Source organism: Anas platyrhynchos, chromosome 3 (genome assembly GCF_047663525.1).
Source record: "Anas platyrhynchos isolate ZD024472 breed Pekin duck chromosome 3, IASCAAS_PekinDuck_T2T, whole genome shotgun sequence".
NCBI classification, from domain to species: Eukaryota; Metazoa; Chordata; class Aves; order Anseriformes; family Anatidae; genus Anas; species Anas platyrhynchos.
Genome location: NC_092589.1, coordinates 119,340,574 through 119,363,734, shown reverse-complemented (window position 1 = coordinate 119,363,734; position 23,161 = coordinate 119,340,574). Strand labels below are relative to the sequence as shown.

General features: G+C 56.5%; 2 protein-coding genes across 11 annotated transcripts in view; one reads left to right on the top strand and one right to left on the bottom strand.

Moving 5' to 3' along the window:
• Positions 1–815: 815 nt before the first annotated feature.
• POMC (proopiomelanocortin) lies at positions 816–9,870 on the top strand. 2 transcript variants are annotated; one of them, XM_072036602.1, is made up of 4 exons: positions 816–823; positions 5,913–5,946; positions 8,167–8,324; positions 8,820–9,870. In XM_072036602.1, the coding sequence occupies exons 3-4, from the start codon at positions 8,196–8,198 to the stop codon at positions 9,459–9,461; spliced, it is 771 nt and encodes a 256-aa protein (XP_071892703.1). In that variant the 5' UTR covers positions 816–823; positions 5,913–5,946; positions 8,167–8,195; the 3' UTR covers positions 9,462–9,870. The 2 variants fall into 2 exon arrangements, with proteins under 2 accessions (XP_071892703.1, XP_071892702.1); XM_072036601.1 differs by lacking the exon at positions 816–823 and having other exon boundaries at positions 5,792–5,946.
• Positions 9,871–10,553: 683 nt separating this feature from the next.
• The window catches only part of EFR3B (EFR3 homolog B), a 32,018-nt gene continuing 19,410 nt past the window's right edge, over positions 10,554–23,161 (bottom strand). For 6 of the 9 annotated variants that reach the window (XM_027455459.3, XM_027455458.3, XM_072036597.1 and 3 more), the window contains 17 exons: positions 22,598–22,732; positions 22,200–22,278; positions 20,978–21,113; positions 20,433–20,594; positions 19,754–19,865; positions 18,198–18,249; positions 17,810–17,982; positions 17,053–17,128; positions 16,399–16,560; positions 15,874–16,005; positions 15,721–15,788; positions 15,093–15,220; positions 14,649–14,740; positions 13,955–14,003; positions 13,595–13,701; positions 13,362–13,411; positions 10,554–13,103 (listed from right to left, as the gene is read on the bottom strand). In XM_027455459.3, coding sequence (XP_027311260.1) covers positions 12,998–13,103; positions 13,362–13,411; positions 13,595–13,701; positions 13,955–14,003; positions 14,649–14,740; positions 15,093–15,220; positions 15,721–15,788; positions 15,874–16,005; positions 16,399–16,560; positions 17,053–17,128; positions 17,810–17,982; positions 18,198–18,249; positions 19,754–19,865; positions 20,433–20,594; positions 20,978–21,113; positions 22,200–22,278; positions 22,598–22,732 — 1,819 coding nt within the window. In that variant the 3' untranslated portion in view covers positions 10,554–12,997. The remainder of the gene's footprint in view (positions 13,104–13,361; positions 13,412–13,594; positions 13,702–13,954; positions 14,004–14,648; positions 14,741–15,092; positions 15,221–15,720; positions 15,789–15,873; positions 16,006–16,398; positions 16,561–17,052; positions 17,129–17,809; positions 17,983–18,197; positions 18,250–19,753; positions 19,866–20,432; positions 20,595–20,977; positions 21,114–22,199; positions 22,279–22,597; positions 22,733–23,161) is intronic. The other 3 variants (XM_072036598.1, XM_072036596.1, XM_072036599.1) reach the window with 1 other exon arrangement.

Sequence of the window (23,161 nt, the reverse complement as noted above, 5' to 3'; positions counted from 1 at the left end):
CACCCAGCTAGAAATGTCAACAGGCTTGCTTAATTAAATATGCTAATCATTCTGACATAAGAATGCGAGCTGAAACCAGAGATTTCCAGGCTGGACAAAAGCATTGGCTTTGGGGTTTTCTTTACTCCATGAAGAGTTTCCAGATGATGTTCCCAGATTGATTCCCACAAAGGAGATGCTCGAACCGGCTCAGACGGCCCCCAAAAGCAGAGGAAAGCCTGAAAAGGGGGAAATTTGTTAATGGGCATCTGCAAGGGGGGGTGTTAAGTGTAGGTGGGTGTTAGGTGTAGGGTTTTCACTGGTCTCCTTTGTTTCTGTGGGGTTTGGGGGCAGAGCAGGGAGGTGTCCTGCTGGCTCAGGACACGACATTGCTCCATGGGGCTGATTGCCCCATCTCCGGAGCCTCCGGGTGTCCGTGCGTCTGTCCACATCCACCACCCAGGGCAGCTCAGAAAAGAAAACATCCATGGGCAAGCAAAGCCCTCCCCCTCCGAGCCCTTTTTGCATTGTTAATTAATGGGGAGAAAGCGGGGAGAAAGCACCAGCCCACCCCCCTGCTGGGACAGGGACCCCCAAGTGCTCCGAAAATCACTTTTTGTTCACGTGCTGCCTCCCCGAGCTGCACTCTTCTCTTTTTCAACCCGGGTGTGGTTTTGAATGCCCGTTGTGGGAGCAAAAAATAAGGGCGAGCATCGTCCCTGCGGCACCCAGGAGCTGTGCGAGCGTGGGAGCAGCCAGCCTCGGCTGTGGCGCTGGGCAAAAAGGTGAAAAAAAGCCCCAAAATCAGGCCACGGGGCTCTGCTGGGACCAAACGGGGACGGCGAGGGAGGCACCGTGCGAAGGGACACCGTGGGAAGGGGCTGGGAGAATGGGGCTGGGGGAGAAAAGGCAAAAGGTGGGTGCAGGAGAGGGAGGAGAGGTTGAGCTCGGAGCCCACCGAGATGCACAGCAAGGGCAGGGAGGGAGCTTTCCCCAAATCCTCTTTCTGCTCCGGGCAGGGTGTTTCAAGGCAAATGGAGAAGTTTGGTTGTCGGAGCCAAAATTTCCTGCCAGCCCACGTGGACGCAGCGAAATATTGGAAGCTCAGCACCCGGAGCCTCAGTTTCCATCCCCATTTCTCCCTCCAGGTTACCCACACCACCTCCAACCCCGGCACAGAGCTCACCGCCACGCTCTAGGGGTTGTGCCAGGAGGTCCTGCGATGGCCTCGGAGAGCTTTGGGTGCTCCTTTTTGGCTCCTCCACATCACCAGCAAACCCCGCTCCAGCACCACAGGACCCTCTCCTCTGCCCAGATGGGGTCGTTCGCCCTCCAGGGTCACCCCAGGAAAGACCCAAGCTCAGCCCCATTGGGACAGGACGAATTGCGCCCCACAGCCCCCTTACGGGGCGGTCTCGGGGCCAGGACCCAAGGAGAACATCTCGCTCTCGAGCCTCATCCAAGAGCTCCTCCAGGGCGATTAGCTAAAGACCAGCTTCTTTTTATTGCGCACGAGTGGATAGACATTTATCGTGCCTGCCTATAATGCAACCCATTATCCTCCTCTCCGACGGGGGCTGCTGGTCCTGCTGGGGGGCGGCGGGGGAGGCGAGCCGGAGGAGGGATGGAGCCGGGCACAGCCGGGCTTTTGTGCGGCCACTCAGGAGCCACTTTCCCGGTAAATGTTTGGGCTCCTAAATGGATGTGACCTCCCCTCCCCCAGCCCCTTTTCCCTTTCATTTCTTCTCCCCATTATGCTCGGGAAAAAAAAAGAAGAAAAAAAAAAAAAAAAGAAAGAAAAAAAGAAAAATAAAACCACCCTCGTCCGGATCATTAGCGTCAGAGGCGGAGAGGGGCGCTGAGTGCCACGTGGAAGAGGCGACCGAACATTTCGTTCAATGCCCCTCGAGTGGCGTCTCGCTCAAGGCTGCTCCTTCAACAAAGGGAGATGTGAAAACGGGGCGGCCGGGCAGGAGCTGCCTCGCCTCTCCAGGGAGACAAAGCTCGGCCATTTCGGCTCCCTTTCCGCTGATGTCTGCCTCGTTTCGGGGGAGCGTTTAGGCAGGAGGGGGTGGCGGGGGCTCAACGGGAGCCTGGGCGATGAGACGGCCACCGGAGAGACGTGAGTGCTGAGGTGCCCAAGGTTGAGCACTCGCCTGACCCATCCTTGGCGTCCTCGGGGGGTACACCCACCCCACGGTGGTCCAGGACTGTCTGAAACCAGCACCTGGAACCCCTTGGCCAATTCCTTACGAAGCATTTCTGCTCAGAAAGAGCAGCCAGGCACCGGGATGGGTTGCCCAGGGAGGTGGGGGAGTCCCCGTCCCTGGGGGTGGTCGAGGAGAGGTTGGACGTGGTGCTTGGGGACAGGGTTTAGTGGTGACGTTGGTGGTAGGGTGGTTGGAGCAGATCTTGGAGGGCTTTTCCAACCCTAAAGATTTGAGGGTTGTATGGTTTTACGCAGACCAAACCACCCAGGTTCAGCCCTACCCGGTGCGTGCACCCTGCAGGTCCCAAATTTTGGTAACATCCGCACAGCTGGAGGTCCCCATCCTCTTCAGGAGGCACAGATGTGCAGGGATCGCACCCAGATGAGCCCCACTTCTGCCCCTTTCCCTCTCCCCACGCTCGTTTCTGCAGAGACGAGGTCCCCAGCACCACCACAGCCTCCATCAGCCCTTTCTTTGCATTTCTTTTAGGGAGAAATGTTAAAAAAACTCAATACTTCCCCATTTCTTGTTCCTGCCCAGTGGTCACCCAGGTGTCCCCAATATTCAGCATCCCCTGACCGTGCCTTGGCCACCTGGAAGGCAACACAGGTTTGGGACCACTTTGGTGCAAAGTGCCCCAGGGCTCTCCCGGCTCCCCAAACCCATCCCAGTGCAGCCACAACCCCACTGCCAGGACCGAGGACGTGGCTGAGCATCACCGTCCCTGCAGATCTGCCACCGTGCTTTGTCACCAGCTTTGTCACCAGCTTTGTCACCAGCTTTGCCTTCAGCCCTCCAGCACAGAGCCACGCAGCCGGCACGTTTTTGGCAACCTCCCTGTGCTCCATCCCTGCTGGGACCGGGCATGGGGATGGGGATGGGCGTTATTCCACCCCCTTAGGACCCAGGAACACGGTGCGAGCACAGGGCTGCGGGAAGGGATCCCCTGCCTGCATCCAGCTGCCCCCTAAGAAGCCGTAATCCCTCTTAGGGGCATGGGCAGTAATCGGGGATTTGGCTCCGGGTGTGCAAATGCGCGTGCAAGGCAGCGCCTGCGGGCACGTGTGGGTGTCACAGCCCTTCCAGCCTGCTTGTGCCCTGGGAGTGTGTGTCCGTGGGGATGCCACCGGCTCAAAAAAAGGAAAAAAAAGGAAAAAGGAGTGAAGAATAAAGCATAGAACCGGACAATTTGGGGTTCCTGGCTCCATTTCGCCCAGGATGGCCCTGCCTTCCCATGCCAGGTGCTGCCTCGCTCCCCATCCTTTTTGCGCACGGACGCCCCTTTCCTGAGCTTCCCAGTGCTCCGAGCAGGTTCAAAACAGCCCCCAGCTGAGAGGGCTGAGCCTTCGGAGAGCAAACAAATCCCTCTGCAAGAATAATTCCCTGCAGGAGGTTTCAGCCCCGGAGCCCTGTGGCCATCCCCCACAGCGCACTGGTCCCAGGACACCCATATCCATCCCGTACTGGAGATGCTCTGGGATATTTTTCACCCCTTGCACTCCCAAGAAAATAAAACAGCTATTTTTGCCTCAAAAGCTCTTTTTGAGTATAAATTGCAGTGGCTGGGGGACAGGAGCGTGAGTTTCTCCTTTGCAGCTCTGTGCTCGCAGGGAGGGCAGGGGCCAGGAGGGGGTCGTGAGCCCTGGGGATGCGCTGGGGTCGCTTGTTCCCAGCATGGTGCCCAATTTTTGTTGGAACCAGAGGCGAAGAGGCAACTTTATAGATTTTGGCATGTAAATATTGCTGAGGAAAGGGCACTGGCCCCAGAAATCTCCAGCAGCAATGCGCTCCCCAGCTCGCCGTGCCACCGCTGCTTCTTTCATCCGTTTGAGGTCTGGTCCTGCTTTTTTTTGGGGGGGGAATGATTTGATTCAAGCAGAAAGCAAGCAGCCCATGGAAAAAGGAGACCCCTCACGTGTCCCGTGTCCCGGCCAAATAAATGATTTTTTTTTTTTTCTCCCGGAGGCTGGCCCATGCTGCTGCTGATGAGGAGCCCTGGTGCCTTCGTGCCCACCTCGACCTGGTCCCCCTGGGTTAGGGGATGCTCGGTCCTTTTCAGAGCTGCCCTCCAAAATTTGGCTCCGAAACCAAGGTGCACGGCTTGCCTTTCACCAAGGTGTGTGCCCAGAGGCTCGACCAGAGGCAGGTTTTTGTGCGTTTGGAAGGATTTGTTGTCTCCTTCCCAGCACGAAATAGCCACCGGGTCAACTCTCCAAAGCACGGCAGGAAATTTCCTTAAATAATAAGAGGGGTGGGGATGTCCCAGCCGCCAGCAGCACTTGGATACGGGGCAGAACCACGGTGCCCCAAGGGACGTGAGGCTGCCAGGAGGTCCTCAGAGCCCACGGGATTTGAGTGTGGCTGCGATATTCACACCGCAGCCCAAGGCTCATTCACACCGAGGTGAGATTTGTTCTCCAAATTAACACGGAAAGGCCAAAACTCACGTGGCAGATGGGTTGTGCACCCTCTCACCTCCAGCTCTCAGCCCTGGGGGATGAGGTGGGGATGAAGCCACCAGGGATCCCCAAAAGATGCGTGCCCCAAGCCCCAACCAGCCCAGGATTTGGGGTAGCTGGAGATGAGGTGGGACACGAGGAACCCCAATCCCAGCACGGATGCTGCACGGAACCATCCGTGGCAGAGGAATCCTTCATCCCAGTGCCTCTCCTCAACAAGGTTTGGGCGATTTCCTAAACAGATTTCTCCCTTATAAAAATGAAGGGCTCAGATCGGCCTAACGAAGACGAACGAGCGCTTAAAGCCGGAGCCGTGGTTCCGTTTTGGCCATAAAGCATCTTAGAATAGCTCTCCGTCACGGAAAAAAAAAAAATAAAAATCATATTGCAGAGCAGGGGCTCGGCCCGGGGAGGACGGAGGCAGGTAATGCAGTTAGGGGCACGGCAGCGGGATGCGGATTGCTTGCACCGCGGAGGTCCCCTGGATTTTGGGGAGGTCTGGGGGGGCTGCAGAAGGCACAAACCCAACCGAAATGATGGAGGGAGACAAAAAAAAAAGGGGAGCAGGGGGTGGCAGAGGAGCCTCCTGCCTGCTTCATCCTTGCACCAAGCTCAACGCCAGCCGGGGTATTCCTCGTACCTGGTGTGCTTTGCCCGTTTAGTGACCCATTTTGGGGGGATTTTTGTCTCACCCCGGGGAGCTCGGGTAAATCTGCTGCGCCCCAGCATCCTTCGGCAAGGTGGTGATGATGTCTGGAGGACATCCACCTGCTTTTACCCCCCCCGAGAGACAACCCCAAACCCCAGCACCTTGCCGGAGCGCGATGCCGAGTGCCGACCGACGCTCCCGTCCGACACCTGTAACAAACAGCCCCCATTTCCCCCCCCCCTCACCCCAAATCGAGCCCCAAGGCTGCTAACGCAATTAGCAGCATCTCCCGGAAAAAAAACTTGACGAGCTTTTAGCTCGCAGGGAGATGCTAATCCCCCCCTCCCCAAGTCACCGCGGGGACCCAGCCCTCGCCGCCCTCGCTCCTCTTTTGTTCGCTACCTGGAAGGGTCCCTCTGTGCGTGCGTGTGTCCCCCCCCCCCCAAAAAAAAAAAAAAAAGGAAAAAAAAAAACAACAAAAAAACGCCTCCCAGGATCCAAAAGGGGCCATCAACCATCCAGAAGACGGCGGCGATGCGACGCCCCGAGCTCCCCGTGGGGTATAAAAAAGCGCCGGGGATGCGGCCAAGTGGCAGACGCTCTCCGGGAGCGCGCGCGGAGGCGGCCGTGCTCCCAGCCCACGCCGCAGGTAAGAAGGGTCCCGGGGGCTCCCTTGGGCTCCAAACCAACCCTGAGGGATGCGCTGAGATCCTCCTGGGGGGCACGGAGGGGAAAAACTTTGCAAAATGCCGGGTGGGATGGAGTGGGGATGCGGGCGCATGGCGTGGGTAGGTGGGTGCTCCCCGGGTGGTAATGGAGAGGGGATAAAACACCCCCCGCACACCCCCCGAAAGGGTTAATTCAGCCCTGCCTCCTCTCTCCTCCTTTTATAACCTTTTTTTTTATTTTTTTATGTGTTATTGTGTGCTAATCTGTTACAGCCCTGCTCCCCGTGGTCGTGGTGGTCGCAGCCTGAGCCCCCCCGGTGCTGCCGTGCCCGGGGAAGGTTTTGGGTGGCTGCCGCCAGGCATAAAATGGAAAATCCCCCCCAAAAAATACCTGGGATAGGTCTGTCCCGCTTTCCTCTCCCCCCTGTGAGCCTCTGCTCGCTCTCAGAACTCCCAAACACTTTTTTTTTCCCCCCCCTCTCCCTTCGCCCAGGCGCGACCCAGCAGCTCTTCCCACGCTCTTCGGAGCTGGCTTTTTGGGGCTTGTGGGATGGGATTTGCCCCCCCCGGAGCTCTCACGGCGTGGGGAGAGGTGAAACACACGAGTCCCCACAAAGTTAAAAAAAAAAAAAACTCAGGAAAGTGTTGGTTTTAGCAGAGAAATGCATGAAACTCACCCATTCCGTCACCGATGACACCAAAATTCACATTTTCTTTAACCGGGGGGGAGTCCAGGCTCACGGCTTTTCCTTTTTCTTTTTTTTTCCTAATTTCTCAAGGTTGGGGTGGAAGCACATTTTTTAGGCAATTCAGCAGCTCCTGAGACGAGGGAAGGGGAGCATCCTAGGAGGGGACATCCCAGGAGGGGACATCCCAGGAGGGGACAGCGGGGCCCAGGTGTCCTCGGGGTGCCTTAAAAGTGTCCCGGGGATACCCCTGACCCCCCCAAACCCGATTCCTGCTGGCAGCACAGCAAGGATCCAGGTTTCGGCTGGACCCTGGGCTACTTCTCCCAGCTGCCATCCTTCCGCAGGCAGCGGAGCCACTCCCGAGCCCTCCACTTTTCCAACCACCAGCAGCTTTTTGCAACAGCCCTGCCCGAAATCCCGGCGATTCCCTTGCCTATTGTTCCGTGCGCAACGCTCCCACCTCGCTTCCTCACCCCCCCCTTGCTCTTTCAACCCAAATTTGCAGCCTCCCACCCCGCAGGACTTTCGGGTGGGTCGGGAGGGAAGGAGGGAGGATGGATTTGGTACCCAACCTGGCAGCAAAGGGATCGCAGGGGATGGAGGCTGAAGGCAGCTCCATTTCGCCTTCGCCGTGCCCCCATAACTCATGGTTCTGTGGCTCTCCGGAGAGGGCAGCGAGCCCCGCTGACAGCAGCTGTCAGCAGCACGTCGGGTTTCCTAGCGGTGACAAAAACCCGGGATTTCGGAGAGGAAAGCAAAAATGAGAAGTAGGGGGGTGGTGATGGCCAGGCTGCGGCTCCGTGGGAAGGAGCAGGGATGCAGGGAGGGGTGGAGGTAGGTGGAAATTGAGTGCGTGCGGCCCCAGCGGGGGCAGCCACCCGAAATTTGGGGTTTGCTGGGGCGAAATGACTCCCCTGGGGTTTGTGTCCAAGTCGCCTTCGTGTATTTGTGGCAAAGAGCCACAAGTCCTGCAGGCAGGGGTAGCGGAGGGGTCTCCTGAACCACCTGCAGGAAAGGAAAAGGGAAAGGGAAAGGGAAAGGGAAAGGGAAAGGGAAAGGGAAAGGGAAAGGGAAAGGGAAAGGAAAAAAAGGGAAAGGGAAAGGGAAAAGGAAAGAAAAAGGAAAAGGAAAAGGAAAAGGAAAAGGAAAAGGAAAAGGAAAAAAAGGAAAAGGAAAAGGAAAAGGAAAAAAAGGAAAAGGAAAAGGAAAAGGAAAAGGAAAAGGAAGAAAAAAAGGAGAAGGAAAAGGAAAAGAAAGAAAAAAAGGAAAAGGAAAAGAAAGAAAAAAAGGAAAAGGAAAAGAAAAGAAAAGGAAAAGAAAAAAAGAAAAAGAAAAAGAAAAAGAAAGAGAAAAAGAAAGAGAAAAAGAAAAAGAAAAAGAAAAAGAAAAAGAAAAAGAAAAAGAAAAAGAAAAAGAAAAAGAGAAAAAGAAAAAGAAAAAGAAAAAGAAAAAGAAAAAAAGAAAAAGAAAAAAAAGTGTATTTTTTTTTGTCTTTCTCCCATTTTTCCGTAGTTTCGTGCCCGCATCCCCCCCCGGCCAGGATGTGGGGCGCGCTCTGGAGCATCCTGCCCGTGGTGCTGGGGCTGCTGCTCGGCCACCCCGCTGCTGCCAGCGGCCCGTGCTGGGAGAGCAGCAAATGCCAGGACCTGGCCACCGAGAACGGGGTTTTGGTAAGGTTTTGGGGGGGTCCCTGTGCTTGTTTGGGTTTTCTACCCCAAGAAATGGGGGTGGGGTGGGGAGGGGGCAGCGGGGATGATGTCCTGTGGGGTCACCACCTCGAGGTGATGCTTTGAGCCCCATGACCCAAGGGGGCTCCGTGCCCCAAGGGGGTTTTGTGCCCCAAAAGGGTTTTGGGGGGTTCCTACCTCTTGGCCGCACTGGGTTTTGGGTGGTTTGGGTTGGAAGAGCCCCCAGAGCCCCCCCAGTGCCACCCCCTGCCATGGGCACGACCCCAGCCCCCAGCCCAGGGTGTCCCCAGCCCCATCCAGCCTGGCCTTGGGCACCCCCAAGGGATTGGGGACACAGGGGTGGCACCGGGCATTGGGAAACGAGCTCCAAAATCCACATCCCGGAGAGGACGGGGGGGACACAACGATGTCCCCGATGTCCCCAACGTCCCCGATATCCCGACTCAGCTCTCCCACCCCCCTTTTGGCCCCCCCCAGGCGTGCGCCAAGGCGTGCCGAGCGGAGCTGTCGGCCGAGGCGCCCATGTACCCGGGGAACGGGCACCTGCAGCCCCTCTCCGAAAGCGTCCGCAAGTACGTGATGAGCCACTTTCGCTGGAACAAATTCGGCCGCCGCAACAGCAGCAGCGGCCACAAGCGGGACGAGGCGGCCGGCGGCCCCCCGCCGCCCCGGCGAGCGGCCGAGGAAGAGGAGGAGGAGGAAGGAGGAGAGGAAGAAGGAGCCGGGTTGGGGAGGGAGGAAGGCAAGCGCTCGTACTCCATGGAGCATTTTCGCTGGGGGAAGCCGGTGGGGCGCAAGAGGAGACCCATCAAGGTGTACCCCAACGGGGTGGACGAGGAGTCGGCCGAGAGTTACCCGCTGGAATTTCGGCGCCAGCTGGGGGCCGAGGGGCTCCCGGGCTTCTCCGAGGAGGATGAGGAGGAGGAGGAGGAGGAGGAGGATGAAGGCGAGGAGGAGAAGAAGGACAGCGGCTCCTACCGCATGCGCCATTTCCGCTGGCACGCGCCGCTGAAGGACAAGCGCTACGGCGGCTTCATGACCTCGGAGCACGGCCAGACCCCGCTGGTGACTCTGTTCAAAAACGCCATCATCAAAAACGCCTACAAAAAGGGGCAGTGAGCGGGGGCACGGCCACCCCCCCCGTCCCTGGGGACCCCCCGTCCCCGGGGACCCCCCCTCCTTCTTCGTCCCCACCTCGCCACGGCCCCCGCGTAGCTTTTTTTAGTGCCGTCGCTCCTCGTCTCGCCGAGAACCTCGTGGATTTTTCGCCCTCGCAAATCCCCGCCCGAGGGATTTGTCCTCGTCCTCCTCCCACCCCAGGTGAAGGATTTGCCCTCGTCCTCCCACCCCAAAACCCAGCGGGGCCGGGGCGAAGGTGGCAACGCAGCCACCGGGCGCCCCTGGGGAGCGGCGGTGCCGGCGCTGGGTCCTTTCCATCCCTTCACCGAGCTGTACAATACTGTAAATGATGGATTAAAAGGATTCTAAAATAAAGAATGATGATTATTATTTTTTTTTTGGCAAGCTAGCCGGGTGTCCGTGATGTCTCTGGGGCTGGTTGGTTGGTTGGTTTGGTGTTTTGTTTATTTTTATTTTTTTTTTTTTGTTTAATTTTTTTGTTGTTGTTTAATTAATTAATTGCCCTCTAAATGACAAAAACGAAGATTCCTAGGTCCGAAGGAAAGCTGCATCATTTATAAAGCCACGTCCAAACCATTTTCTGATGCGTGGAGGTGCAATGAAAGCAGAGGGGATGGGGATAAAGGTTTTTTTTTATGGGGCACAGCCCGCTCCGTGCTGATCTTGGAGGTTTTTTTTCCAACCTGAATAATTTCCTGATCTTTGCAGCTCGCAAGGGAGCCAAACCAGGGGCAGAAATGAGCCCAGGCCCCACGTTTTGCTAAACTTTTTTCCCCCAGATTGCAGGGTCGGGGGAAAACGGAGGAAATATTAAATGAGGGGATGCCACAGGATGAGAGAGGCGAAGTTGCAGGGAATTTAACTGCAGGGATGCGAGGCAAGAGCAGAATTTACCTGGAAGAGGAATAAGAAATCCTCACCCCTTCCTCCAGCCCCTAAGGAGAGGGCACGCAGGTGCCGTGGACGTGCCGAGACAGCAGACCCCAAAATCAGCAGACCCCAAAACCAGGAGACCCCAAAAACCAGCAGATCCTAAAACAGCAGACCCCAAAAACCAGCAGACCCCCCAAAAAGATGGCAACATCAACATTTATTCGAGGGCACGTTTGGAAATCCCGACAGCCTCGTGGCCCTCTCGGCAGCCCGCTCCCCTCCTGCCCTCGGCTACACACACACACACGGGGTGGGGGGGGGTAAAAAAACCCCACAGTGCCCCCAAAATACAGATGTAGGAACGCACACATGCACCTAAGGGCCAGGTTGATAGAAATATATTTTTGTCATCTATCCACGCACCAGAATCTAAACTAAAGGTGACGTACAAACGGGTCACTGACACGGGGGGGACATTTACAAGTGGAGCTGGGGGGCCCGAAAGGCATCGATTTTGGGGAGGGAAGGAGGAGAGGGTGCAGCAAGGGAGCAGGGGGGGCTCGTGGAAATCCCCCCCCTCTCACCAGGGGTTTGTCCATGGGGTAACATGCAGGCTGGGAGCCCCAAATGGCAGCGGGTCCCCCAGGATGTGCCCCGTAGCAGCCCCACAGCTCTCTTTCCCCTCTTCTTTGTGTTTTGGGAGGGGTTTTCCCCCCCCCCAAGCACACAATCTGGGGGTTCGGTGCTTTTTTTCCTACTGCATTTCCATCGGGGCAGCAACGGGAACAACCCCTCCTCGGCCAAGCGGCTTCTTTGCGTTCCCGTTGGCAGCCCCAAAATCTCACCCAGCCAAAATCCAGGCTCCAAGGGGGACCGGGCGGAATCCGGGGAGCAAAAAGGGACGGGAACGGGGGACAGAAACACGGGGGGGGACCCCAAAGAGGGGCAGCAGCAAGGGACAGAGCCTCGGGCGCTGGGCAGGGTGGCAGAGCCCTGCTAGGAGCGGGGAAGTGCCACGAGGCAGCTCCGGGACCGAAATCCACCCTTGTTTTTTGTTTTTTTTTCCTGTCCTCTTTAAGCTAGGTCATTTCCTAAACCCGGATTTACAGGACGACCACACAAACAAGCGCTGACCTCGGGGCAGTCACAAACTGTATCCGCCACCAAGAAAAGAAAAAAAAAAAAGACCAAAAAAAATAAAAGAAAAAGATGTCGATGTGTAATTACAGCTTAAAATAACCGCGGGGAGACGTGGCAGGGAAACGTGGCGCGGCCGAAACGAGGAGCAGGATGCAGGCAGAGGTGCTGAGGCCACCAGGTGGCTGAGTTTTCCTGCTGGCCCTGTGCCACGTGCAGCTCCCACGTCCCCAATTTCAGACCCTCCTAAAATTGGAAGGCGTTTGGGAGCAAGATTTACCCTGTAAATTACCGAATGCCTCCCAGGCGTCCTTTTCTTCCCCATCCCTACCATCTCCAGCTTGCAATTCTGGCTCAGCAGGAGCCAAAAGGATCCCAAATTCTCCCCCGAGGGTCTTTTCTATCCCTTGTCTACAGAAAAAAACTCAACAGCCACGTTTCTCCCCAGTCCAAATCCAGATCCACAGCCCGCCAGGTGCAGGGTCTGAAGGTGGGACCCCGTAAAACCCCTCTCGTTGCAGCCACCTTCCCGCAGCACTCGTGGTTTCTGAGTTAAGCCAGGAATAATCAAAGGGATTCTGTTAAAAAAAATAAATCTCTTCAGGCCGTAACGCCAAAACTGTGAAATCCTGAACCAAAAAAGTGAAAATAGCTGGTTAATGGTTGCCAAGTCCCAGCGTGGCTGCTCCTCACGCCTCGTGCCACGGCTCCGGGCGCCCCACTGCCCGCACGCTGCCTGCTGATGGCATGGACAAGAAGCACAGCTCCCCTCCTCGAAAAAAAAAATAAAAAAAAAGAAAAAAAAAAAAAGCGTTTTCCCAAATAAAACATGTTTTCAGGTGACCTGGGACCAGCCAGGCTGCTGCGTGCAGCATCCACATCCGTGATGGGACAACTGCCACCCTCGTGTCGCACCGGGCACCCTCTTGGCCAGGACATCAAGGGCAGCTTCGAGGAAAATTCGGGGAATTGCCCCGCACCAGGGCAGCTGCCAGGAAGACGCAGGCCAGGAGCTGGCTGTGGGGACTGCGCGACCCCAGAGACCTGCCTGGAGCACGGGGCACGCTGCGCCCTGCGTCCCCTCCTGCTTTTTTCCACTCCCACACCCTGCAGCTTCCTCCTGCACCCTCGCCGGGGGCTCTGGCCGTGGCTGATGGATGATTTGGGGAGGGATTCCCCAAGGATCGGGTTTGGCTTTGTGCTGGGAGGATTTAGGCGCCCGATGCTGTCCGCCAGGAGCCAGCCCCTCTCTCCTCTCTCCTCCCCAAAAGCAGAACCGCAGAGGGAGGGCAGAACCACGACACCTCCCCGCACCTCCTGCCAAAAAACGTGGCTGCAGAGGGTCACGAAAGGGAGGCCGGGAGTCAGGTCCGTGGTGCCAAGGAAGCTCGGGGTAGCCTCGGTGTCCGTGTCCCTTTCTGTCACATGCACGAGGACGCGGTCCCCGCGGGGCCGGCGCTGTCTCCCCAAGAGGTCCTTCGACCGTCCTAGCAGCGCAGCCGCCCTCAGTACACGCACAGGTCCGGGAATTTCATCTCGTACACCGGGATGGAGTGGTTCTGGGGCTGGCCGTAGGCAGCTGTGATGGTTCCCGACGGGCTCGGCGGTGGCCTGAAAGAGGAGAGAGGGAGGGAGGCGTTTTACGGGGTTGTTTTATAAAGAAGCGAAGCCTGTTGCAAAAAATCATGAATTTTTACACCGCTTCAAACCTCTCCCGTGTCCCAAAGCCGTGGGGAATTGCAGCAAACAAACCAAAAGCAAAAAAAAACAAACTCAGCGACCCTGTGCCATCACAGACACCCCAGCCCCGGGCCAGCACCCATTCCCAGCACCCCAAAATCACCACGAGGGGGATTCTCCCCAACTCACCGTATGGTGATCTCGAAGATCTGGTTGAGTTTGCTCTGCAGCAGCGTCGCCTGCAACACACGCGGCGGTGGCGTTAGTGCAGCTGCACCCCCCCGGCAGGATACACACCCCACCGGCCTTCCCCGGGGAAGGAGGAGGGTGGCTTGGCAAAATTCAGAGCCTCATCGCCACCTTCCACCTCTCCCAGAGCCACAAACTCCCCAGATTGTGGGGATTTAGGTTTGGGGACTCACCCGGGCGCCGCAGTGAGCGGCGATCTCCTCGAAGGGGGCTTTCTGGAATTTCTCCACCACCTGGCGCCTCCGCTCCCGCTCCTGCTCCTCCACGGCGACGCTGTCTACTGAAGCAGAGGGGAGATGGCTCTCAGGTGCTCCCCAAACCTCGAAGGATTTGGGCAGCCCTAAAAAAGCTGAGGATGGGTCTTCGGGGACACCCCGGGGGCAGGGAGATGGAGCTGCCTGGCCACCCTACAACCTGGGGGCAACGCTGCTGTGGCAGAGCCCTGTGGGTCCGTGGTGTATGCACGCAGAGGGGTGACTCTACCCAAAAACCCCTCCCCAAAACACATCAGCCTCCTCCTCTTCCTCACTTACCTATGGCCTTCTTCAGCGTCTCATACGTGATCTCTTCTGCTGGTGCTCTCTAAAGGGAAGGGAAAAGCAGAGGGGGCTCAATACGCAGCACAGGACGCTTTTGGGATCAGAGCCAGCCAAACATGCAGCCAAAATGAAGAATTTTAACTCAGCTGCACGCTGCCAGGCTGCTAAAACAGCACCGAAGGGACAATGCAGCCTCTGCAACCCTGGCTGTGAGAAACTAAGTTGTGTTTTTGCAGTAGAGAATTAATTTTCTGTATTCCAAGGTAGTTTTGTAGGCATAATAAGGAGAAATGCTGAGTAGATAAGCGGCCAGCAGAAGGCCTCGCTGTTCCAAAATAAGGTGGAAGCTTGAGACAAACAGGATGAGCAGTGGGAGAACAGTAAAACAAAGATCATGGGTTCTCAAAACATAAGAAAGGAGAAATTAAAGGATTAACAAAAAGAAAAATTGGACGTATATGGTGTAGAGGAGCGTCGAGCAGCTTGTGAACCTGTAGTACTCAGCCATGAGGAAACAGGAGGTGATCGGGTGTCGAGGAAAAAGGAATAAAAGGTTAGGATTTGTTTACTAAAATGTGCTCCTGATTGACAGGACGCCCGCCCTTGCAATCAGGAATAAAATAGCTTCACAGAAGGTCCTGTCTGAGGAAAATCGTTGAGGTTTTTCTCACGTGGTGTCTCACGGTACCTGCTCTCGCTCAGGACTGTTTCTAGACTCCACCTCGACCTGCAGGGAAATGGTCTCACCGATGCTCTTCCTCTTGGACAGGCGATCTTCATCTGGGGAGGAAGAAAACGGGCAGAAAAGCTGATGGCAGCCACCCCGGCACCCCCAGATGTGCCTCGTGTCCCCTCCCCAGGGTAGCAGCCAGTCTGCTCAGGTTTTCACCCTAATTCACCCAAGCCCAGCAGGTTTCGTGGCTCCATCAGTCCAGCCATGCATGTGGCGACCCCAGAAAGCTCCCACCTGATAGTTTCATGTTTCAATTTCCCCAAAACTGCACCTCTAATGGAAGGCAGAGCAAACACCGGGCTCACGTGTGGCACAAGGACTTCACATCCCCGTTACTGTGTGGAATCAGGGACTGGTTTCCTGCCCCACAGCCCTCCTGCACCCCAGGGCAGCACGTACCTGTCAGCTGGGGGACGTAGGGAGTGCTGAGGCGGTCCGAGTTGTAGCCGCTGCCCCCCAGCACCTCACTGATCTTGCTCTGCCAAAAGAAGACCTCCGGGCCCAGGCGGTCGAGGCTCTTGCTCAACCTACAGGGATGGGAAAAAAAAAAAACAAAAATGAAGCCCAGGGGAAATGGGAGCACCTCTTCTGCTCAGGGAACAGCACCAGGAGGTTTCCGGCCCCTTTTGGTCAGGAACAGTGGGCTCACGTGGCTCCACTTTGTGTCACCACAGCTGGAAATCACAGAATCACAGAATTTCTAGGTTGGAAGAGACCTCAAGATCATCGAGTCCAACCTCTAACCTAACACTAACAGTCCCCTCTAAACGAAATGGCACGGTATCTCCGGACACAGTGGTGTACAGCCAGCTGGGAGTGCCAGCTTTGGCAGCTGGACCCTTCCCTGACTGCACAGGGTTCTCCTCGTATCCAAAAAAAGGATGGAGAACACTCGATGCCATCCCCAGATGGGAAAGGAAGACAAGAAGAGGCACACAAAGGGCTGATCAACTCTACCACTCCTATAGGTGCTGAGTCCCCAGGATCAGCTGGCAGGGAAGAGGATTTTTCCAGCAGAGGCTCTCACCTGGGTCTCTCCACGAACACATCCTCGGGGAGCAGATAGGGAGCCTCCTTCTGCCGCATCTGGATGACCTGCGGAAGGCAAGGAACCGAGCTCAAACCTCGCAGGTGCTGTGGGGGTTGCAGCACGCAAGGATTCAGCCCGAGCCCTTCGCACCTCGTGGATGTGCTGGCAGAAGGTGGGCACGGTGATGAGCTGGCTGATGAGGTTCAGGTAAGCTGCTCCGAGGGCAAAGAGCGCGCAGCGGTTGTACGCCGTCAGGTTGTCTTCGTTGATCTGGGCGATCTCCTGCAGCAGAGAGAGACAGAAAACCATGAGACGGGGACAGGCAAGGTCCCAGGGGGGTCCCCACCCACCTCCCAGCACCAGCAACCTGCAAACATTTCAGCTTTTGGAGCAGAAGCTGGCACGCTGATTAGGATCAATCCCTGCAAGTGCAGAGCTGATCCCACTGCGGCAGAAGAAACGGGTGAGGAATTTGCATCCCCCGTGCTCAGAGACCCCAGCTCCAAAATAAATCCCCCTCCCAAAGGCTCCTTCATTTCCTCCACTGCCTCTTCCCAAGCGTAGCCACACCTGCAGAGATTACACCTGGAGGGGACGAAGCCAGGGAAGACGCTGGGGAAGGAGCATCCCGGCCCACCCCGCACCAGCAGCACGCCCAGCTTCCCATCTGCCCACCTGCACCGCCAGCACCAGGCGGATGAGGTCCACCACAACCTCCTCGTTAGCCAGCTCGATGCTGATGAGCATCAGCATGCTGTAGAGAGCCTCGTAGTGAGCCTGCACGTTGCTCTCCTCCTTGCAGATCAGGTAGATGTGCCGGTAGAGCTGCTGGCCGTGCTGTTGGGACACGGAGGGACACGGTCACCTACTGAGAATCCTCTGCAAACAACGCTTCCATCGACACAAAAAAAAGAAAAGCAGCAGGGCCCAGCAAAGGGGCCACCATTCATGGTGATCCAGAGCTCTTTAGATCACTAAGCAAATGAAAAAAGCCCCGGGAGAGGCAGCTGTGACCACCAGGTGGTGGTTTCACCGCCAAAAAGCTGGGAGAAATAAAAATAATGAAAAAAACAACAGGCAAATTTAAAAATCACTTGATAAGCAGCATTTGGGACACCAGCACATCCTGGAATAGCCATTTCTCGGGGCAAATAGCAGATTTAGAGGTGTACAAAGGCCCGTGGACAAATCCCATTGGCTTTTCCCGAGGATATCCCCGGGTTTAGTGGTCTCATGGGACCCCAGGTCCCTATTGTAGCTTGGGGAAACCCAGACACTGTTCCCACACGGGTCTGTGTAAGGACAGCTCGACTCAAACCCCAACTCTACCTTCTTCATGAAGACAGTATCCTGGCGCGAGCACTTCTCCACCTTCAGCTTCAGGACTGAGATGTCGCTGATGGTGCTGCAAGGAAGGGGAAAGGGAAAACTCAGAGAGGAGGAGGTTTGCACGATTCCCACACGCCTGCAGAGCTCTGGCCAGGAACAAGCCCTCCGGGAGGAACCAAGGGTGGGGAAGCTGAAGGTTGGCTTCAAAACCCGTGTGAGCAATTCGGATATTCAAGAAGAGCCAAATCACTACAGGATTTCAAGGCAGTGGCACTCAGGAACACAAAGGCAAGTTGACGAAGCAGCATGCACGCAGGCTACTTTTAGCAGGACCACCGCAAACCCCATGGAGGTTTATTTCCATGTGAGATTAGTCACCTTCTTCTGATTTAGCTTCATTCCTCTCCAGAGTAAGGCTAGCTAAATGCAGCGCAGCGCCACCCAGCAGGGCTATCTGTGGGGATGCAATGCAGTCGATGAACCCCCTCGAGGATATCACTGCTCCTGCAAATCCTCCTGGGAGCAGTTCTGCCTGACCACGCTCGTGCCACATCCCCCTGGGCACAGAGAGGCCCCCACACCCCTCTGGCTCCCGGCAGCATTAAACCACCCCAAAAATTGGCACATGATTTAATAAGATCTCTTCCAGCAGCTCCCAAGCCTGCCGGCACCCTTAAACCTGGCAGATCTCCCTCCCCAAATCCTGCTCTGTGGGGTCTGCGGGTCCCAGCCCCACCGGGGAGCCCCGGGCACGGACCTGATGGTGGCGAATTTCTGCCGGTTGCCGTGGCGATCGATGAAGCTGATGAGGATTTCGAGGACGAAGAGGCGAATCTCAGCATCCTCCATGAGGGCAGAGGAGAGCAGCCTGTCCAGGAAGGCGCTGGGAAGCGCCGTCAGCATGTTACTGCACTGGAAGCCCACGGAGACCTGCAGGCATCAAGGAAAAAAGAGGCAGGGAAGGGGAAAGTGCCACTCAGGGGGTTAAAATACAGTAGTAAAAAGGGGATGCAGGCAGAAAAAAACTAAGTAGAGATGGAGCTCTTCCTAAACTACCCCTGGGGAGAGAGGTTCTGAGCTCAGGACCCTCACAGCAGGCCTTGAAGGGGCTGGGCACGCCTGCAGGGACAGGGACAGCTTCATACCTGCAGCAGGGACTTCAGGAGCATGATCTGCGTCAGCCGGTTTCGGTTCTCCCTGTCAGGGAGAGAAGAAATAAATGGTAGAAGCCATGGGCCAAACCAAACAACCCTCCTCCCACACCCCCAAAGAACAGAGAAGCCTCAAAGGGCAGGAGCAGCGTCCTGGAAGTCGCCACTGCACACAGCTGCGCTGTCAAAGTCCCTAAAAAATGAGCACTAGGTTTAACAAAGAGAAGAAATCTTGAAGTCTTTCCTGTCTGAACTCAATCTTCTACTGGAAGAAAGGGACACATGGAGCTCTGGAGGGATTTCCAGACTGTCCCATCACCAAAACCTGCTACACCCCAAGAGGCAGCACTCCCCGAGGTGGAACCACAAGCTGCAGCTCCTCTGCAAGCTGCTGGTTGGGTTCAGCCAGACATTCCATAGCAAGCACCAGCCCTCACATCTCCTGGGATTTAAAAATTCTGCCTGGAGGAAGCTCAGGAGCTGGTAAAGGAGCGGTGACAAACAGCCTGGCACGGCCACAGAAACGCTGAGAAGCAGCAGGGGGCTACAGGCACGATCCTGCTCCTGCAAAGAGAGCTGCTGAACAGCCCGGGGAGCCCAGCACGTCTCTCACGACAGGAATCGGGATCGAACCAGGAGCTACCCCCACGTGAGAGAGGAGCAGAGCACGTCTCCCATCAGCCCGAGCCTCTCTGCCACACAGAAACAAGTGGGAACAGCCTGACCACGCTCTGGGGATAAATATAGCCAGGAAATCTGTTCGCTCTTTACCTCCACGTTTCAGCGCCGCTACCCTCGCTCCAAATAGCTCTCAGACTCGGCTCCAGCACTCCTCAAGAGATTGTGTTGTTTGGGTGTTTTCCTTCCCCTCTCTTCCCCCGCAGCCTACCACGCCGCGGCAATAAAAGCCTGGAGGCAGCTCGGAGGGGCCAAAAACAGGGTGGGGAGGCAGCAGGGAGCAGCTGGCCCCACGAAGCCATAAGCTGCTCAAAAACATAAGCTCCTCAAAAGCCACGGCCGCCTCGCTGCTCTAAGCACCCTGTCTGAAGTCACTCCCCTGAGTTTTATTCTTTCTCCCCTGCTAATTTTGGATGGCACCCCAGGGCAAACAAAGCTCCTTACCCAAATCTTCCTGGTGCCCAAAGAAAAGCAGAATTTCACTGCCTGTAAATGCCTTTCCCCCTTAATGTGTTTCTAAGGACCTCAAAACCTGGTAATCATGGCTGCAGCAGACAGCAAAGGGTTTTGAACAAGGGTCTCATGTTCCTCAACTCCCCTTGGTGGAAGCTCTTGATGCTCAGACTTTCCAATAATGGAAATAAAATATTGAGATCAAAGAAAATATCGATAAAATTGAGATCAAATAAAATATTGAGATAAATGGAGATAAAATGACCCACCTCCCACCTCGTCCCCAAAAGTGGGAAGTTTCAGGAGCTCCCCAGTACTTCCAGCCCCACGTTCGAAGCTTTTTGCCTCCAGGCACGGGGCAGAGGAAGGAGAGCAGGGCAGGGGAGAGGAAGAGGAGGGAGGAAGGCACCCGTTCTCACCCAGCTTTGCCAGCCTCGATGGACTGCTGCGAGGACGGCAGCGGCACCTTGTTCATGATGAAAACCATCACCTCGGACTGCTGGTACGTGGGCAGCGTGCTGGCGAAGGACCCTGAGGGGACAAGGACACGTTGAAAACTCGTGCAGCACAGCCCACCACCCACAGGACACGCTGCCCTAAAAGTAAGAGGACTGTGGGGTCGGCCAGCCCACCCTGCTCCAATCCAGCCCTCGGCCAGGCTGGGATAAGGAGAAAGCCTCCCCGGATCTGGTACCTGCAGGCAGATTTTCCTCCAGGTGATTCAAAACCCATCCAAACAGGAGGAAAAGCCCCAGGCTCAGGTTGAGAGAAGCCAAGCCCTGCCTCCAACCCCTTTTTTTTGGGTACATCCCCACCCTCACCAGCTCCAGCAGGCTCTACCTGCCCTCTTCCTCCTCCTTTCCTTCCTCCCTCAGGGTCTCCCACCCGGGGAGAAGCACGGCTCTGCCCTCACACCGCAGCTCCTCCGGGGATTGCTGGGGCTGCGATGCCACCTGGCGATAACCCACAGCCACACAAGGGATAAATCCCACTTCCCAGGGCTGTTTTTAGGACGGGGGGGATTCCGTTTCAACCCTGAGACGCAGAGGCAGAAAGCTCCCACCCCAGCACAGCGCCAGGCGCCGCAGGAAGCCCCACCTATGGTTTTAATGACGGCCTCCTGGAACATCCTCTCCTCGTGCTCCTTGATGATCTTGGTGCTGACGCCCGCGGTGCAGTCGTAGCTCCCCGTCAGCGCGTAGTCGATGCTGAGCCTCAGCTGCCTCAGCAGGGTGTTAAACACCTCCAGCACCGTGGGACCTGCGAAGAAAAGATGGGAGAGCTGGGCCAGAAGAGAGCCGTGCTTCTTCCCAGGGAGCTGGAGCCTCTAATTTCCCTAAGGATGGTGTGGTTTAACAGATTGAAAACCCTTTTGGCAAAACACACGGTAAGTTTTAAACCTATCGGTCAAGATAGGAGGGAAACAGACTTCTAGGGGCAACAGCAGCTCGGTGTATTCAGGGCAAGCCCCAGAAAAAGAGCCCTGAAAATCCCTTTGCCCCCCTGCATGAAAGAGAGGGCTGGCATCACACCCAGCTGCCTAAAGCCAGCCGTATGTGGGTGTCGTGCTCAGGTGCGCTGAAATAGCACCCAAAAAATCCCCAGCTCTCCTGGATGCTCCGGACCAGATCCCATGCACCTACCTACAGATCCCGAGGCTGCAATCACCGCTGCCTCCGACAGGACCTCGACGATGCCCGCGCGCACGGTGGCCGCGCTCTTGCTGTTGGCATCCAGGTGCCCCAGCAGCTGCTGGATCACGAGGTGGGAGTGCTGGGGCTGGAAGGGAAACGTGAACATCAGCGCAGGGGCCACGTGCACGAGGCAACGACCTGCTTCTGTAACCCCACAGAGCCACCGAGGACAAATCCCGCGCGTGTGTCCATCAGTGCCGAGTCCCTCGCTCTTTCCAACACAGCTCCGGCTGCAAAACGAGAGGGCACCCCCAGAGGAAGTCGTTTTTACAAGAGCTCGGAGCAATTTGCACAGGAAAAATGATCTGAAGAGCGGTTGAGATCGAAGGAAATTGTGACGATTAATCCTGGGGATTTCAGGGAGAAGGGTCCCGCTGAGTTATTGTGACCCTACACCTCCAGCAGGCATTAACAGGATTTTATAAAATCTAGCAGGGCTGTAAAGGATTTTAGGCAATTTGCAGGATTAGAAACATGAAACGAAAGTGGGGGGATGGCGACGTGCTCGTCAGAGCACTGCTTCCCCGAGCAGGGCTGTGGCTTGGCTGAGTCCAACAGCAAAGCAAACTGCCAAGGGGGTGAAGTGGGGCAGCCCCGGCAGCGTGGGGAGTCAGCACTGTGCCCATCATCACACAGGGACACGTGCATGGAAAAAAAAAAAGGACATTTTCCTTCATTTTGGGGGTTAACAAAATGGAAATTCCATAGCCAGGGCTCCCAGTGAAAAGGGGAAGAGTCTGGCAGGCTCTGTCCCTGTCTAAGGACTTTCCACCCCTCCTTTTCTGCAGGGACAGGGAGCTGGGGTTCACTTCCACGGCAGTGATCTGGGAAGAGGCAGCTTCCCCCCCAAAGCCTGACTGATTCCTTCAGAGTGTTTCACAGCCTGCTGCCAACCCGTCTGATTCAGCAGGGCTTTGCTTTCTGCCGAGAAGAAGGCAGGCACTGCCAGGACTGAGATACAGGCACCCTAAAACGCACCCGGGTGGCACCCAACATTTATCTGGGGGGTCCCCAGCCCACCCTGCCAGCCTGCAGCCTGTTTTGGGGCACATTTTGGGGGCTGGATCCATCGCAGGAGCTCGGTGTCGGCGCTGTGAGGATGCAGCAATGCGGCAGCTGCTCTGACTCAGCCCAGCCCCAGCCTCTGGCAGGAATCCCCCCAGCTCCCCACCTGGATGGAGTACATGATGATCCTGAAGCAGCGGGTGGCAAAGATCTTCGGCTCCCAGAGCGAGTGGTTATCCAGGTGGCTGGGGAAGAGATGGAAACAAAAGGGGACGGTAACTGCAGGTCCCCCGAGGCACGCAGTGTCCGGGGACAGCCAGGAGCAGCAGGGAGCAAGCGACACGGGTGAGAGCAGGGCCACCAACTGCTCTCTGAAGCCATTTTTCTCAGCAACAGGTATCTATCCAGTGCCATTTTCCCTCAACGCATCCGAAAAGGAGAGCCTGAAGCCCGCTCACCGCCTCCAGCACGCTGCCAGAGGAGCACGTGCCTTCACCCCAGCTCCAACCCTCATCATCTGCTTCTCCGTGCCCTCGTGGCGAAAAAGAAGGAGGCCCAACTTACATGAGGACGGGTTTGATGGCGTTCTTGATGTTGCCGTACGCCGCCCGGCCCAGCAGCTCCCTCAGGCACCTCTCCGCCAGCTCCGTGGGGCTCTCCTTCTCCTTCTCTGTAGCTTGCAGTGGCGAGGGGGAGCGGCTGTGAAAGCAGAGGAGGGCGACAAGAGTGGAGCCGAGCGTGCAGAAGCAGAGGGGGGAGAAGAGGCACGGAGCCCAGACGGGGAGGGGATGGAGCAGAACTGTCGTGGGATCCGCCTCGAGCCCCTGCTGCCACGGGTCACCCTGCCAGGAAGGCATCGGGGCACAGCCCAGGCATAAATTGGTGCTGGGTTTGAGCCAGATCGGTGGGCGCTGCAGGTACAGGGATCACAGGGCCCCCTGGATGTTTGGGATGGCCCCGTTCCCAGCCCCACACCGTGTCAGGCTGCAGGAACAGCCCCCACGTCCCCGGGACTGGAAGGAGACTCAGTTATCAGGATGTTATCAGTCTCCCAGGGGGGACGCAGCCTCCCAGAGGAGGAAGAACAAAGCAGGCGGCGTGGCGCAGCACAAATCTCGCTGAACACGC